Below are 14,517 nucleotides of genomic sequence, written 5' to 3'. Positions count from 1 at the left end.
TGGTCCACACCTTGGCGCTCTCATTTTTGACAACACAGTGCTCAGGCCTACTCCCGAGAAGGCAGGACTGGAAACAGCCGTCCCTCCTACTGGTGAACTGGAAGTCTTTCCTGAAAGAGAGAGGAGGAGGATAGTGATGATGATGTTGAAAACAGTTACAGCCAATAAGTCAGAGTGGAGAAAGCTTTGCCACCCACCAACCCACCTGTTGGCTGGGAATGCCGTGGTTCTTGAGGTACACAAAGCCCACACCGGTCAGGGCCGCTCCCAGCTCCTTTGCCACCCGCTGGAGCTCATCCTCGCTCAGGCCCCCAGCCACACCCAAGCCTGCAGAAGAAAGATTAGACTTTTGGGTATCGACTGCGCAGGGCTCATCTAGATGATCATTTTTTGCATAACTCTCCGTCTTCCCCCTACAACACTAGCGGCAACAGTCGAAGTTACATCCAGGTCCCCAGTTGTACATCTGGGTAAACGGGTCAAAGGGAAAATAAAATACGTCCAGCAGCTTGACTGATGCGAGATTCTAACTCGAGTCCTTAAAGCAGCGAGTTAGATATCCTATCCAATGATCCGTCCCCCCCCCCCCACTCTCCCATGCGCCTGAAGGAGGGTTCCTGCCGAGAATGTGGTAAAAACTTTATACGAAACACAGGACGAAGAGTTTGAAGTCAGTACCTACTTTAGGTACTAACTCATCTTTTGGAAGGCTCACTCTCTCTCTCTCTCTCTCTCTCTCTCTCTCTCTCTCTCTCTCTCTCTCTCTACACACACACACACACACATATATATATATATATATATATATATATATATATGAAGGATATTATATTATATATATTATATATATATATATATATATATATATATATATATATATATATATATATATATATATATATATATATATATATATAATATCCTTCATCTTCTTTCTTTGTTTTATGTGAAATGTAGGTGGTCCGGAATGTGTGTGTGTGTGTGTGTGTGTGTGTGTGTGTGTGTGTTTCCCAAATTAAACTAACCTCGTCTAACCTGACCAAACAAATGATAATGCATACAGATCGCACAGTGCAGCAACAATGAAGCCTGACATCCGCAAGTAAAACACCTCGACCTCATCATAATATATTTTAACGAGGGTCGATGAGGTTAGTTCAGTTTCTAAATACACGTTTTCAGTCACTTACAACTCAAACTATATAAGAAAGAAAATTGTGAAAGAAAAGGAGCCACTGACCTTGTTTTAAAATATTACAAGCTTAATTCCCTTGTTAAACCTGTTATCATTGGAACTGCTCAGTATTGTATTCCAGTTTACCCAGACGATTTTACTTTTTTGGGAGAGAGACATAAGAGCCTGAGTGTTAATGCAGTCACCAATAAACCTCTAGTGGTCTGTTCGCCATTGAGGCCGAAGCCCCTGATCGTTAAGGCACACACATATGTATACTTTAATGATTTTTTATTTATTTTTTAATATTTTATAATATACCGGTATATTTTTTCCTTTTTCATATAACCCATAAAAAAACCTAATTAAATAAAATCAAAAACTAAAACTAATAAACCTAACAGGGAAATCTCTAACCTACACTAAATTCTAAAGATACAAATAGGTAAACTACACTAATGGGAGAAATACCTATACCTAGAGAACACCGTCGACTGCAGATAATTAGGTCTGTTCGGGCTGAAGAATATTCTTTAAAATCATTGCAATCATTTCACTTAAGCAGTAAAGGTGTAATTCTCAAAGTAATTCGCCTAAGAAAAGGTGTTAAGAATCCTTCCTAGCCTGGTACAATAAGGTTTTTATATCACCCTCTTTCTTAGTTATCTATCAGTTATTTAACTCTAAGCTATCTATCTCACCCATCACATTATTTGACCCAAAACTACCTCACCCATTGCAGCTTCTTTAACAGTTGTACGTCTATTATATCTTTTTAGTAACGACATAGACTGAACAGATAACGTATAAGGGTATATGAACGTGTCAAATTAAAAAAAATGGACTACTAAGGATGAGTTGCCAAAGCGCCTATTATGCTTACGGTATTAAATTAACACACAGTGACAGGAGTAAATAAACTGATCACGTGACCACAACACACACACACACACACACACACACACACACACACACACACACACACACACACAGAGCAGCGGGGACATGACGGCCAATAGTTTAATTCCTACACTCCAAAGACCTAATTTTACAGCACAGTAACCAACAAAAGTAGTGTCGCTTGTCCTGCTCCTCTTTTCATGTACTTAGAAAATCAGGCTCGTAAAACCGCAGCGACCTACACTGATGACACTGATCCATAGATAAATAAAGTCATAAGTTTTCAACCAGTACCAGAGAAATGAAGTTCCTCTGATCCCTCTGATTACAGACCAATAGCTATCACATCTTTTCTTGATAAAGTTTTTAGACTGTAATTAATAAGCTCATGGTTAAACAATGAGAATGAAGTCGCCAAAAAACTATGGAAGCGAAGCACCTCATGTCCGGGGATCGTTAGTGAGAGACAGGTGCACAGAGCCGCTCCACTTAGAAGTGATCCCACATCTAGAAAAGCGATTGTCCGACCATCGTTTGAGGGCAGGGCCGCCGACAACCATCACCAGACCCTGGGCAAGATTATCGACAGTGGGCCCCCCTTCCCCTGAAATCTGTGCTGAATATACGAGTATTGTACTCTGTTTAGCTCACAGTTAAAGTGTTCCCTAACCAGTGTGCAATGGCACATTGATGTACTGCCCAAAGAATTCTGGTGTGCCATAGCGTCCTCCTCTACCTCTCTACAAAAGAGCGATAATAACTACAAGGAAATTATACTACATACAGGCTATATTATGTAAAGAAAAATAAGTAATACTATTGTGTAATGGAAAGAAACAAATGAATACATTAAAGTTTCCTATGATTTCATGCAGTACTTTATATATGAAAATTGCACTCCATTCACGTAATACATGATACATGTTACAGTTTCTTTCCACTTAACACTATCTTGGAGGTCTCGGGCCCTCCCTTCGGGCCCGGGCCCCGGGGATTGTCCCCATCTACCTCTCCCCTCTCTCTTCGTCCCGGTTTGAACGGCAGGGCTTATCGTATCTTTACTTGCTGATTATGACTTCTTGAACGCTTTAATTGTTTTTCGTTTTTTTAAATTATTTTTCGTCTTTTACTTCGTGTATGTATGTATGTACAGTATGTATGTATGTATGTAATAGGATAGATAGGGAGGTATGTACTGTAAGTAGCCAGGTACATAGGTGAAAATCAGTGTCGATCATGTGGAGGATGTGGAAAATCGTTGCTACCAATATATAGCCGTGAGCCACTTCTGCAACGGGCTGCAGCATGCACTGAGCAAGGAGGCCGGAGATGTGAACATTTGCTGTAAATATGAATGACGTACCAGTGTCTAGCATATTGTATAATATTGTTATTAAATCTCATTGTAAATGATGGACTTCTCATTTACAGTCCCCTGACTCCAACACATCCAGAGCCGATCTGTGGAGTGCTGTAACTCCCAAACTATTGAGATTTCGCAATATGCCCATTTAGGAATTTGCATTCAGTATCGTCTCTGGAACATCCCCCCAGATTTTTGCTACATATTTATTGAACACCCTGTACACTAATGCCTGTAATTGTCCATGTCTATAATTATTACATACCATATTAATGCCTATATGTATGTATGTGTATATGTATTTATATATGTCTCAATCTACCTCTCTTCACAGACATTTTTACTCATTCTTAATGTTTCATTCTATTTCTTTTAATATCAGAGTTTCGTCTCACGCAATGGTTCCCATCCTATAGTTCAAGAATTCTTGGTCCAGAGCTCCCCAGTTTCAGGACTTTTTGTTGATCAGTATCATGCAAACGAAGGACCAATGAATATATTTGGTAAGCATGAGATGTTATGATTGTACGTTGATGATTCATGTATGACGGAGGGAGAGGATGTTAATTAAATTCATAAAATTGTTTACAACTTTTCAGCCTGTCCATATAACAGAACAAGGCTTTGGCACATAGTATACTGAACACTGTGCTGCTATGACAAGAGTGAATGCAATAATTATATAAATGTGAAGAAAAACTACATTTCAAAATCAAGAGATGAAGCCGTCATTGGTCGGATCCGATAGCATAATTTTTTTACGGGTTTCTGTCCCAAACAACGTCTAACTTCCAAACAGTGTTTAGTAAATTACAGTAAGTGATAAGTAACCCATAACACCTAACTTAGAATCAGTGTTTAGTTACTCACCTAACTGGCCGAGGTCGACGATTGGGATGGTGGTGGTGTCTGGCTTCTTGCTGGACATGACTGGGGCCGCACTGAGGGTACAGAGCTTCATGAGATACGGAGAAAGGTTAATGGATACACAGGTAGACAGAAAGAAAACGAAAGATCGACACAGGAAGAAAGGCAAGGAGAGATAGAAATAATTAGTTACAGGGTATGTCAAACTTCTAGATAAATATATGGTTTTATACATTGATGGTGGTATTTGTGGTGATAGTGGTAGTTGTGGGGATGGTTGTGCTGTAGTGGTGGTTTTGGTTGGGTGCAGTGGAGGTTGTGGTGATAATTAATGGTTGTGGTTGTAGTGGTGGTTGTGGCAGTTATTGCAGTAGTGATAGTTGTGATAACGGAGGTGATGATAAAAGTGGTGGTTGCAGTAAAGGGGATAGTTGTGGTAATGGTGATTGTTGTGGTGGAAATGGTGGTTGTGGTCTTTGTGATAGTTGTGATGGTAGTGGTCGTTGTGCTAATATTGGCAGGTGCAGTAAGTGCTATTTGTGGTGACGGATACTAGTGGTAATTGTGGTAGTAATGGTAAAAGTGACTGTTGTGGTGGTTGTGGTAATTGTAACTGTTGTGGTGGTAATGGCAGTTGTAGTAAAAGTTGTCGTGGTTGTGGTAGGTGTAGAAACAGGGATAGTTATGGTGGCAATGGTGGCTGTGGTAGGTGTGGTAATAGGGACAATTGTGGTGGCAGTGGTTGTTGTGGTAGGTGTGGTAACAGGGATAGTTGTGGTGGTTGTGGTAGGTGTGGTAACAGGGATAGTTGTGGTAGGTGAGGTAATAGGGATAGTTGTGGTGGTAGTGGTGGTTGTGGTAGGTGTGGCAACAGGGATAGTTGTGGTGATCGTGGTAGGTGTGGTGGCATAATGAGGGACATACCCGAGGGAAGAGAAAGGTATACAAACACATGCACACAGCTCTGAGAGTGTGAGCAGACTGATAAGGATTAGCTGTGCTCCATACGAAATTTTTACACATTCTCCCCTTCTACCCATCCTTCCCGTACCTGTCCCCCTCTCCCTCTCTCTCTCCCTCCCCCTTCCCCAACATCTCCCTCCCTCTCCATCGTCCTCCCCTTCTCTCCCCTTCCCATAATGCACGAAGAACATTGGTGGTCACACAGCCTCCCCTCTCCACCTCCACAACGTAACTCAATCAGTAAACTCTACCACTCTCTTTCTCACGCCGGTCAGACTGGTGGACTCAGTTTTCTCCTGGATATAAAGCGACTACAGCGGGGCGTATCATAGATGATTATAGGGCAAGATCGAGACTATGTAATGTTACGGGGGTGGGTGTTTACGACGGACAGTTGTTCCCTTTCATGCTAACTGCCACCTGAATATAAAGTCAAAGCAAAACCCGTCCCCTTAACTGCAGTTATTGCATGCATAAGAAAAAAAAAAGGGTAATATAACGGCTAATTACCTTAAATTATATCTTATTAAAGTCTAGGTTATAATTTAATAAAGTACACACATTCTCCTGCCTACTTAGGACAACCACTACTAAAAAATATTAATACTCAAGACACGGGTAAGTGGGGCACGTGAGGTATGGCTCAGAGGTAGGTGTGGTGAGGTGAGTATAAGGCACGGTGTCTCCACCAAAACATCTGCTAGGGCCTTTCTACCGAGATCATGGTAGCACCTTACCCAGGCATTTTTTCCCCCAGCACCTGTGCCTTGGAATTTATTTGATTTACACTAGAAACATAATACTATATGTGATCCTAAGTTCACAGTAATGAGTAAGCACAAATTACAGAATTGGCAGAGTACATATTATGATATTTGTTTGAAAACGTAGTAGGAAATAAAATTCTTATTAGCTAGAGTTATACTTAGATTAGGTACTTTTACCCTTAAACTTCCAGTTGCTTCCAACGACCTGGAAAAAGTAAAGATTCTAACTTTTATTAATTTACCACTATGAGCCATTAATTAACTTATATTCAGTTACTACTTGGAATTTAATCAATAGTTATAAACTGGCATACGGGAATGATTCTGTACTAAAACACTGCCACGACAGTGAACAAAAGCTTTTTCCAGCAGGCCGTTCACTTCATTTCTCTTTATCACTTCTCAGTTTATGCTAAGACTACTTCAGGCTACATTTAATGTGCCCATGAGGAATATGCGTGTGAGTACTAACCTCTTTAGGGGGTCAAAATAACCTACATATCCACGGGGAGTATGAGTGCGAGAAGGATCCCTGCCCAGCACTGCTCCGCCTCGTGTTATATAGACAGGGGCGAGGGGAGCCGCTAAAGGGATGAGACGAGGGAAAATTCCATTTACCAACTTTTTTCTTAGCTAATTTGTCAGCATGAATTTAATATGAGAGGAAGAGTTAACGAATATGATTGTTATCATGCACTCTTCTTTTTTTAATACTTCAGTTTTACCTCACTACCTCCTATAATCATACCATGAACATAATAGGCCAGGGTCATGGAAGGGAACCTGAAAAAAATTCGAGATAGCTGAGTTTTTCAGGAAAGCTACTTGGAAGCATGCCAAGTTGAAATCCACAAACATTCTAAACATTCCACATGAGCTACCGGTGTGGGACGAAAATCCATGATGGCCGCCAACGGCATGGGACTCTTATATAACTTTGGGACCAGAAGTCACACATGGTCATGTAATACTCCTTTTTAAAGTTTTTTGAGTATAAGAAAACCATTTTTTACCATTATTTCAATGATTTATTGATGTATGTTCAAGATACGATGAAGGTAATGATATTCAAGATATGAAGGTAATGTACTGTTTTAAACAAAGTGGTAAAGTCAACACATTTAAAGCCAACAACCAGCACTAACTTTTGCCAGCAGCAATTATTGAACTACCGTGTTTTTAAATAAAACATTTTTTTTAGCATCATATCTAGTAATGGTCACAATTATAGCATGGGGACTCACTATCTTCTCCATCAGGTGGGCATGGATTAGCACAAGATTGGCCAATGCACGAGGAACACATCGGTGTACAGTTAAGTCCTGCTTTGCGACATTTACATCTCTTAACACACATTTGTTTACACCCACATAACACAGTGAGAAGAACATGCTCTGTTGCTACTGGTCTGTCAGTCAAATTGGGATTGAGCATTCCACCTTGAAGCTCCCAACCCCAGTCAGTAGGACTTAGATCTTCAACATTGCCCAACCACTCCTGAACTGCAAAGTAGGCGCGTTATGAGTGATACTTTGCAGCTGAGGATGTATGAGGTAGGCTCTGAAGTTGGAAGCTGCTGAATGCCTTGCTCAACCTCTGCTTGTACTGGACAAATCTCAGCTTATCAAGTGTTGTACATGATGGATTGGCATTATATAACTTCAGTAAGAATATTTCCTCCACTCTGGCTACTTCTTCATGGCTGAAAATGCTCTTCTTAAACAGCTCCAACGTCCTCATACAAATATTCAAACAGGTGACCCACTCATGGAGGACATGTTGTAAGATGTCGGGTTATTAATCTGCATGCAGCTGAGATTCTTGATTTCAGATGAGGTAGCACATTATCTTCTCAACATATACAACGTCACTGCCTTGTCTGGAATCAGGAATCACAGCTGCGTGCTGAGAAATAACCTCAGACATCTTTCGTGTCCTCGATGAATGGGTCACCCTTTTGAATATTTGTATGAGGCACGACGGTCAGCACTTCGAAAAAATACTCTAATAATCAATTTTACCTATGGTTCGTGACTCGCGAGACACCTTGTATTTATTTCTCCCTAAGTAATCCTGCTTCTTTAATTCCAGATCAGTTCTATGGTACTTCGTAAGAAAGATTTGAGAAGAAACGTACTGGTAGTTATTTTCACCTGAGAAGCCTGAGTGGGTTTTTCTGTGACCACCGTTGGACAGGTATGTAGGACGTAATACTGCTAAAATTTGCCAGCGATATCATGGAGGACAGTGCCACTGAGAGAGAGAGAGAGAGAGAGAGAGAGAGAGAGAGAGAGAGAGAGAGAGAGAGAGAGAGAGAGAGAGAGAGAGAGAGAGAGAGAGAGAGAGAGAGAGAGAGAGAGAGAGAATGATAATTTAAAAAAAAAATCTACATACGTACAGGACTGGGATGATTAGGCTAATGTTACGTAATTTTGCTAGGGTATTGACCCTTCATCAGACCAGAAGTACTCTGTGAAGGCCTCTCTCACACTGCTAGCTACTGTATTCTTTTGGAGCTTTTTTCTGTTGAACTTGATAATCGAACAATGTTAGAGTTTTCTTCCCTAGTCCGGTTTGCTGATGCATTGATGTCCTTTTGTGTAGAATGCATACAGCTTTCTTTTCTCTAAACATAAAGTCGGTATTTCAGCATACTATTTTCTAGTAGTGCAGACTTTTGTAAGTATGCCATGTCTTCAGACTTTGTTGCCAGAGATGAATCATGCAGAGAATCGGTGAGTCCTTTAACCCATGGCCTGACGAGAGGTTGCTATGGCAATTTAGAGATTCAGATCACAACGCATGATTAAACTATACTTGTAACCTTGACGTTTGGCCTATTGCCCTCAAACCTATTATGATTGGTCTTTGTCTGTCAAACGTTCAACCAAATTTGGTTAAAGTCGGAGAAGAACTCGTTATTTAGCTTGGCCAGAACTTTTCTGACGGCGGCTGTAATCTCCCAGAATTCCGGAAGTCTTTTTTTCCTTGGGAAGGTAGGGGTGTTCTTAAACTGAATAAAATCGGCTGGAAGTAGGAAGTATAAAATACTCAAAGGTGTGGCGTCCCTCTTTTCTGGAAGGTTTTATTCAACCCAAAATACCATACCGGCATCTTGCAATTTGAGTGTTATACGCACATGTTTGTGATACACCCACACATGTGAACTAATTACAGTTCTGTTAACTTGAAATTACACATGAAGGGTCAGGATAAAGGCATATTCTAAGTGGCATCTGTGGCTGTTGTCTGCGTTATTAGGGGTTAACAAAACTCCAGCTTCGCCTGATGCCTGTTAGATTATTCTCATTGCAAGGCACAGCATGGAGTGCAAAACATACAATAGCCATTAGCTACAAAGAGTACCTCCACCAAAACAACCATGATCCCACACTCACACATAGTCCATCAGTTATTGTTTCCTGGTAGCAAACACCAAGAGCATGTTCTTACCACTGCTTTAAAGAGTAAACGGAAACTGTAGCACCAGTCGAACAGGGTAGTACTCCCGAGGTTGATGGCAAGCTGGTGACAGGGAGAGCTGGAGCTCCCGTTTCACCAGCCCTCAGGACTTGATCCTGACCATCTCCCTTTTCTGAACATTTTCAGTGCATTCATTTACACAGAGAGTAGGCCAGCATGCTCTCATGATACCTCTACCTTCAACTGTCTACACCACACTACATGCGCATAACATATCACACCTTCTATTCACATCTTTAGTAATGGCCGCTGCAATCTCACAATCAAATGAGGTGGTATCTCGGATTGCCACCACCGGCAGGGTAGGGCTGGAGGCACAGGGTCCTCCCGGTCGCTATCAAGCGACTGTGCCAGCAGCGACTGTTGCTATTTCCGGGAATGCTCGTCGGCGAAGAGGTGACGGTGCGGCCTCATTCTTTACCAACATCCGCGGCCTTACCACAAATTTAAACTCAGTTCATTTTTTCCTTCAGTCCATATCCCCTTTGGCCCTTTTCCTCACAGAACCACAAATCTCACCATCTACCAATATATCTCCATTTTGTTTTCCCGGTTACCATCTCCTTACAAACTTTCGAAACAAGGACGGCACCTGTTGTTATATCAAATCCCAATATGCAGTTGATACTATTTTAAACTTCACTTCATCCAGTTTTGATTACTCATTATATAAATTAAATTGCCAAAACATTACCAAATATATCTGTGTAGTTTATCGTTCCCCCAATGCTTCTTCGGAACCCAGTGTATTTGATTCCATATCCACTCAGTTGAGTAACCTTGACCTTGCCCTTGGCAATGAAATTACCATTTTGGGTGATTTTAACATACACAATGTTGAATGGTTATTGCATTCTGCCCGGACTGACGACGCTGGTCTAGAATGCGAACTGTTTGCGAAATCGTTTAATCTCACCCAGTTGGTAAAGCAACCAACCAGAATACCTGATAATCCTGACCATAATCCCCATCTCTTGGACTTAATCTTGACAAATAATCCAGATCAATACAGGATAGAGGTACTGTCACCACTTGGATCCTCTGACCACAATCTCATCAAAGCCTCATTAGTAAACCCTCCTACACCTCCCCATTCCGAACCTGTCAGGGTGACCCGATGGCACTTTGACAGGGCAGACTGGGATGGATTTAGAAATTATCTTGCTGATGTTCCATGGCAGTCTTTCTTCTCTAGTGATCCCAATTCTACCCAGTCCCACATTTGTGACTTAATACTAGCTGATATGGATTTATTCATACCAAGTCAACAATTCACTAAAAGATCAAACTCTCCAAAATGGTTTGATGGCAATTGTGCCAGAGCAACAGCCCAAAAGTCATTAGCATATAACTCTTACTTAAAATCAAAAACACCTGAATCACTCTCCCAATTTAAAATTGCTAGAAATCATGCAAAAGCTGTATTAAATCTATCTAAATCAAACTTTCTTCAAAAGCAAGCATCAAAACTACTTAACAACCCTAATGACAATAGAATATTCTGGTCAACTCTTAATTCTTTCAATATTAACTTTAACAAGTCATCTTCCATTTCCCACTAAAATCTTCAGATGGCAATATTACAAATGACCCACGTGGGAAAGCAGATATCTTTGCTAGTACCTTTGCAAGAAACTCCACCATAGATGATACCAGCCAGAATGTCTCAGTACTGGAACTTGATTCTCCCGAAATTGCCCCACTTAAAATACAGACAAGATTTGTAAAATCCATCCTAGACAATTTACCTACCAACAAAGCTCCAGGTCCAGATGGAATTCCGCCAAATGTTTTGAAAAAGTGTTCCCCTGAACTTGCCTCTGTCCTAGCTAAATTATTCAGATTATGCATACGTACTTCTTTATTCCCAAATTCATGGAAAGAAGCCAATACCCACCCAGTTAAGAAAGGAAGTTCGTCTGACCCCTCCAATTACAGACCAATAGCTATCACATCTTCTCTTGGTAAGGTATTTGAAACTTTAATTAATAAGCATATTGTTAAACATCTTGAATCCAACAACTTAATTAATGATAGACAATACGGTTTTCACCACGAAAGATCCACCATTGACATACTCAATCTCTTAACTCATACCATCCATCAATCAATTGATCTTTTTGGAGAAACTCATGCAGTAGCTCTTGATATCTCTAAAGCTTTCGACAGAGTATGGCACCGTTCCCTGCTGTCCAAACTCCCTTGCTATGGACTAACGTCTTTTGTTCCTTTGATTTCTTCTTATCTTAGTGACAGGAAAATAAGAGTAAAAGTAGATGATGTATATTCGAATTTCCACTCAATTAACGCCGGCGTGCCGCAGGGATCAGTTCTGGCGCCAACCCTATTTCTGGTTCATATTAATGATCTCTTATCTGTCACTCACAATCCCATTCACTCATATGCAGATGACTCAACACTACGTAGTTCATTCACACTCAGACATCCATTTACAAAGTCTAATATCTCTACCTCTCAACTCAGTACAGCCATCTCCATAAATCAAGATCTATCTACAATCAGTGAATGGGGACAAAACAACCTTTTCTCTTTTAATGCTAGTAAAACTAAATATATAAAATTTACTAATAGACAGATATTGCCAGATTCGTACATTACCTTCAGTGCTACTAGGATTCCCATCTCCAAAAGTATTGAAATTCTTGGTGTCTCACTTAACAGTGCCCTCAGCTGGACCTCTCATGTCAGATCACTTGCTAAAACCGCCTCAAAGAAACTTGGATTATTGTACAGAGTCCGTAACTTCTTCGCCGATGAGCAGTTAGCTATAATTTATAAGAGTCATGTGCGCTCTCAGCTTGAATATTGCTCACCCTTGTGGAATGGTTGTGGAGAGGTTGCATTAAGACAACTAGACAAAATTCAGAATAAAGCTGTTAGAATCATTAACAACCCTGCCATTACATATAAACTACCTCCCCTGCAAGTAAGAGGGAATGTTACCTCCCTTGCATTATTTTACAGATATTTTTTTGGCAAATGCTCAGACGAAGTTGCGTCCATGGTGCCACCTCTCCATGCCTTCCCTCGTGCTACTCGGGCATCTGGTAGCGCTCATGACTGGAATGTCACTCAACCATATTGCAGAACATCTGCCTATCAGAATTCTTTCATTCCCCGAACTGCATCTCTCTGGAACTCGCTTCCCCAGAGTTGTTTTCCTCCAAATTTCAACCCACAACTGTTCAAGTCTAACTGTTACAGTTATTTTATGAACAGAGGACACCAGTAATCTGGTGTATGGATTATTTTTTTCTCCATTTGTTTTTCCTTCCTCCGTTCTGTTATTTAAAAAGAAAAAAAACTTTATTTTTTTAGATAATTTCATAGGACCTCCTCTTTAGCTATTTATTTTATATAGTATACCCATTCCACTGCGTTTACTCAACATTTAGAGCTCTCTGATGCCTCATATCATAAAGAGTCATCCACGGACAGATTCATACCAAATACCTCTCAGCTTAAGATTATTACCTAAAAGAGGAAAGGTGTATGTAGAGGAGGTGAAATATTAGACGAACTTTTGTCCCTGACTGTACATTACTAAGGGAAACTAACTCGATAATAGACATAAATAACATATGAGAAAACAACAGGGAGTAATATGCACAATAAAACACTAAGGCTAAGTGCTCTTTTATGCCATGTAGAATACGGTCCTGTGACTTGAAACAGTTACATCATGATCTATTTTTTGTTGTGTCACGGGGAACTAAAGCATTCTCGCCTACCACTTCCTCATCCTCTCTCGCCTTGCCTCCCCTCCTCCCTCCTTACCAGGTATGGTTCGGAAAGTGAGGTGTGGGAAGTGTTCTAAGAATTTCCTAAAACTTGCACCAAACCACCCCATCAGAGAAGGCCTTCCTGCCATGTCATCTGGGGGGACGATTTCCGCTCTTTTATTTATTTATTTATTTATTGCTTTTCCACGTAAAAATAATTGGTTGCATAAAGAAATTGACCCACTGAATATTTTTTTTTGTTTATTCTTGTTACTTCCTGACAATTTCATCCAACTTAGGGAAGGACTGTGAGTAAAGGAGTAAACGAAAGTTGTATCTAACACCTGCAGTTCGAAAAAATACCTCTAATGTTAAATAAAACGACCTGGTGATATAAAGAATATAATAAGCAAGATAAAGAACAACTTTGATGGTCACACACACCCCAAACTTATCTACCATAAAAAACACACCCCAGAAAATGCCCTTTGTATCTGGACATATCCCTGAGACACACCTGATGCGTACCTCAGACACACCTGATGCTAACCACAGACACACCCGATGCATACCTCAGACACACCCGATGCATACCTCAGACACACCTGATGCGTACCTTAGACACACCCGATGCATACCTCAGACACACCCGATGCATACCTCAGACACACCCGATGCTTACCTCAGACACACCTGATGCGTACCTCAGACACACCTGATGCGTACCTCAGACACATCCCAAACACACTCAAAAATAAAACAATATATATATCAATAGGAGTGAATGGATTATATAGAAATACACTGAAAACTATTCAGACTGAATGTTAATTAGAAGTTAACTGATGTCCTGTATAATAGTTAAACTAGTAAATAATACCAATACAGTATTATCATTATATTATCATTATCATTATTATTATTCGTCTTTATTATTATCATTATTATTATTATTTTGTCTGTAGGTAAGTGTAAGTCCACAGTACTACTCTCTCTCTCTCTCTCTCTTTCTCTCTTAATATTATTATTATTATTATTATTATTATTATTATTATTTAGTGGTAGGTAGGGGCGCTCGCCATCCACTCACTCGATGTAGTGTTGGTATCGGGTGTCTGCCCTTTCCTCTCCTTCATCCTTCTTTCCTTCCATCCTATTCTGTCTTTCTTGCCCTCAGTCTTTCCTCGTCCTTCTGCCTACGGGTGACTTTACACTCCCTCTTCTGTCTTCCTTTCCTTCATTCTCTCCTCTTACTTC

At 40.4% G+C, this 14,517-nt stretch overlaps 1 protein-coding gene across 1 annotated transcript in view; it reads right to left on the bottom strand.

The window, feature by feature from the left end:
• LOC145391454 (uncharacterized) overlaps positions 1 to 4,398 on the bottom strand; it is a 17,178-nt gene extending 12,780 nt beyond the window's left edge. Inside the window, exons 1-2 of the mRNA XM_080266067.1 lie at positions 4,308 to 4,398; positions 206 to 327 (exon numbers count right to left, since the gene is read on the bottom strand). Of these exons, the coding sequence (XP_080122193.1) occupies positions 206 to 327; positions 4,308 to 4,398 (213 nt within the window). The remainder of the gene's footprint in view (positions 1 to 205; positions 328 to 4,307) is intronic.
• Between the last annotated feature and the right edge of the window lie 10,119 nt (positions 4,399 to 14,517).

Source organism: Coenobita brevimanus, chromosome 18 (assembly GCF_032717465.1).
Source record: "Coenobita brevimanus isolate Jiangsu-jjx chromosome 18, ASM3271746v2, whole genome shotgun sequence".
Taxonomy (NCBI): domain Eukaryota; kingdom Metazoa; phylum Arthropoda; class Malacostraca; order Decapoda; family Coenobitidae; genus Coenobita; species Coenobita brevimanus.
Note: the sequence above shows the minus strand (reverse complement) of the source record. Positions and strands in the feature narration are given on the sequence as shown.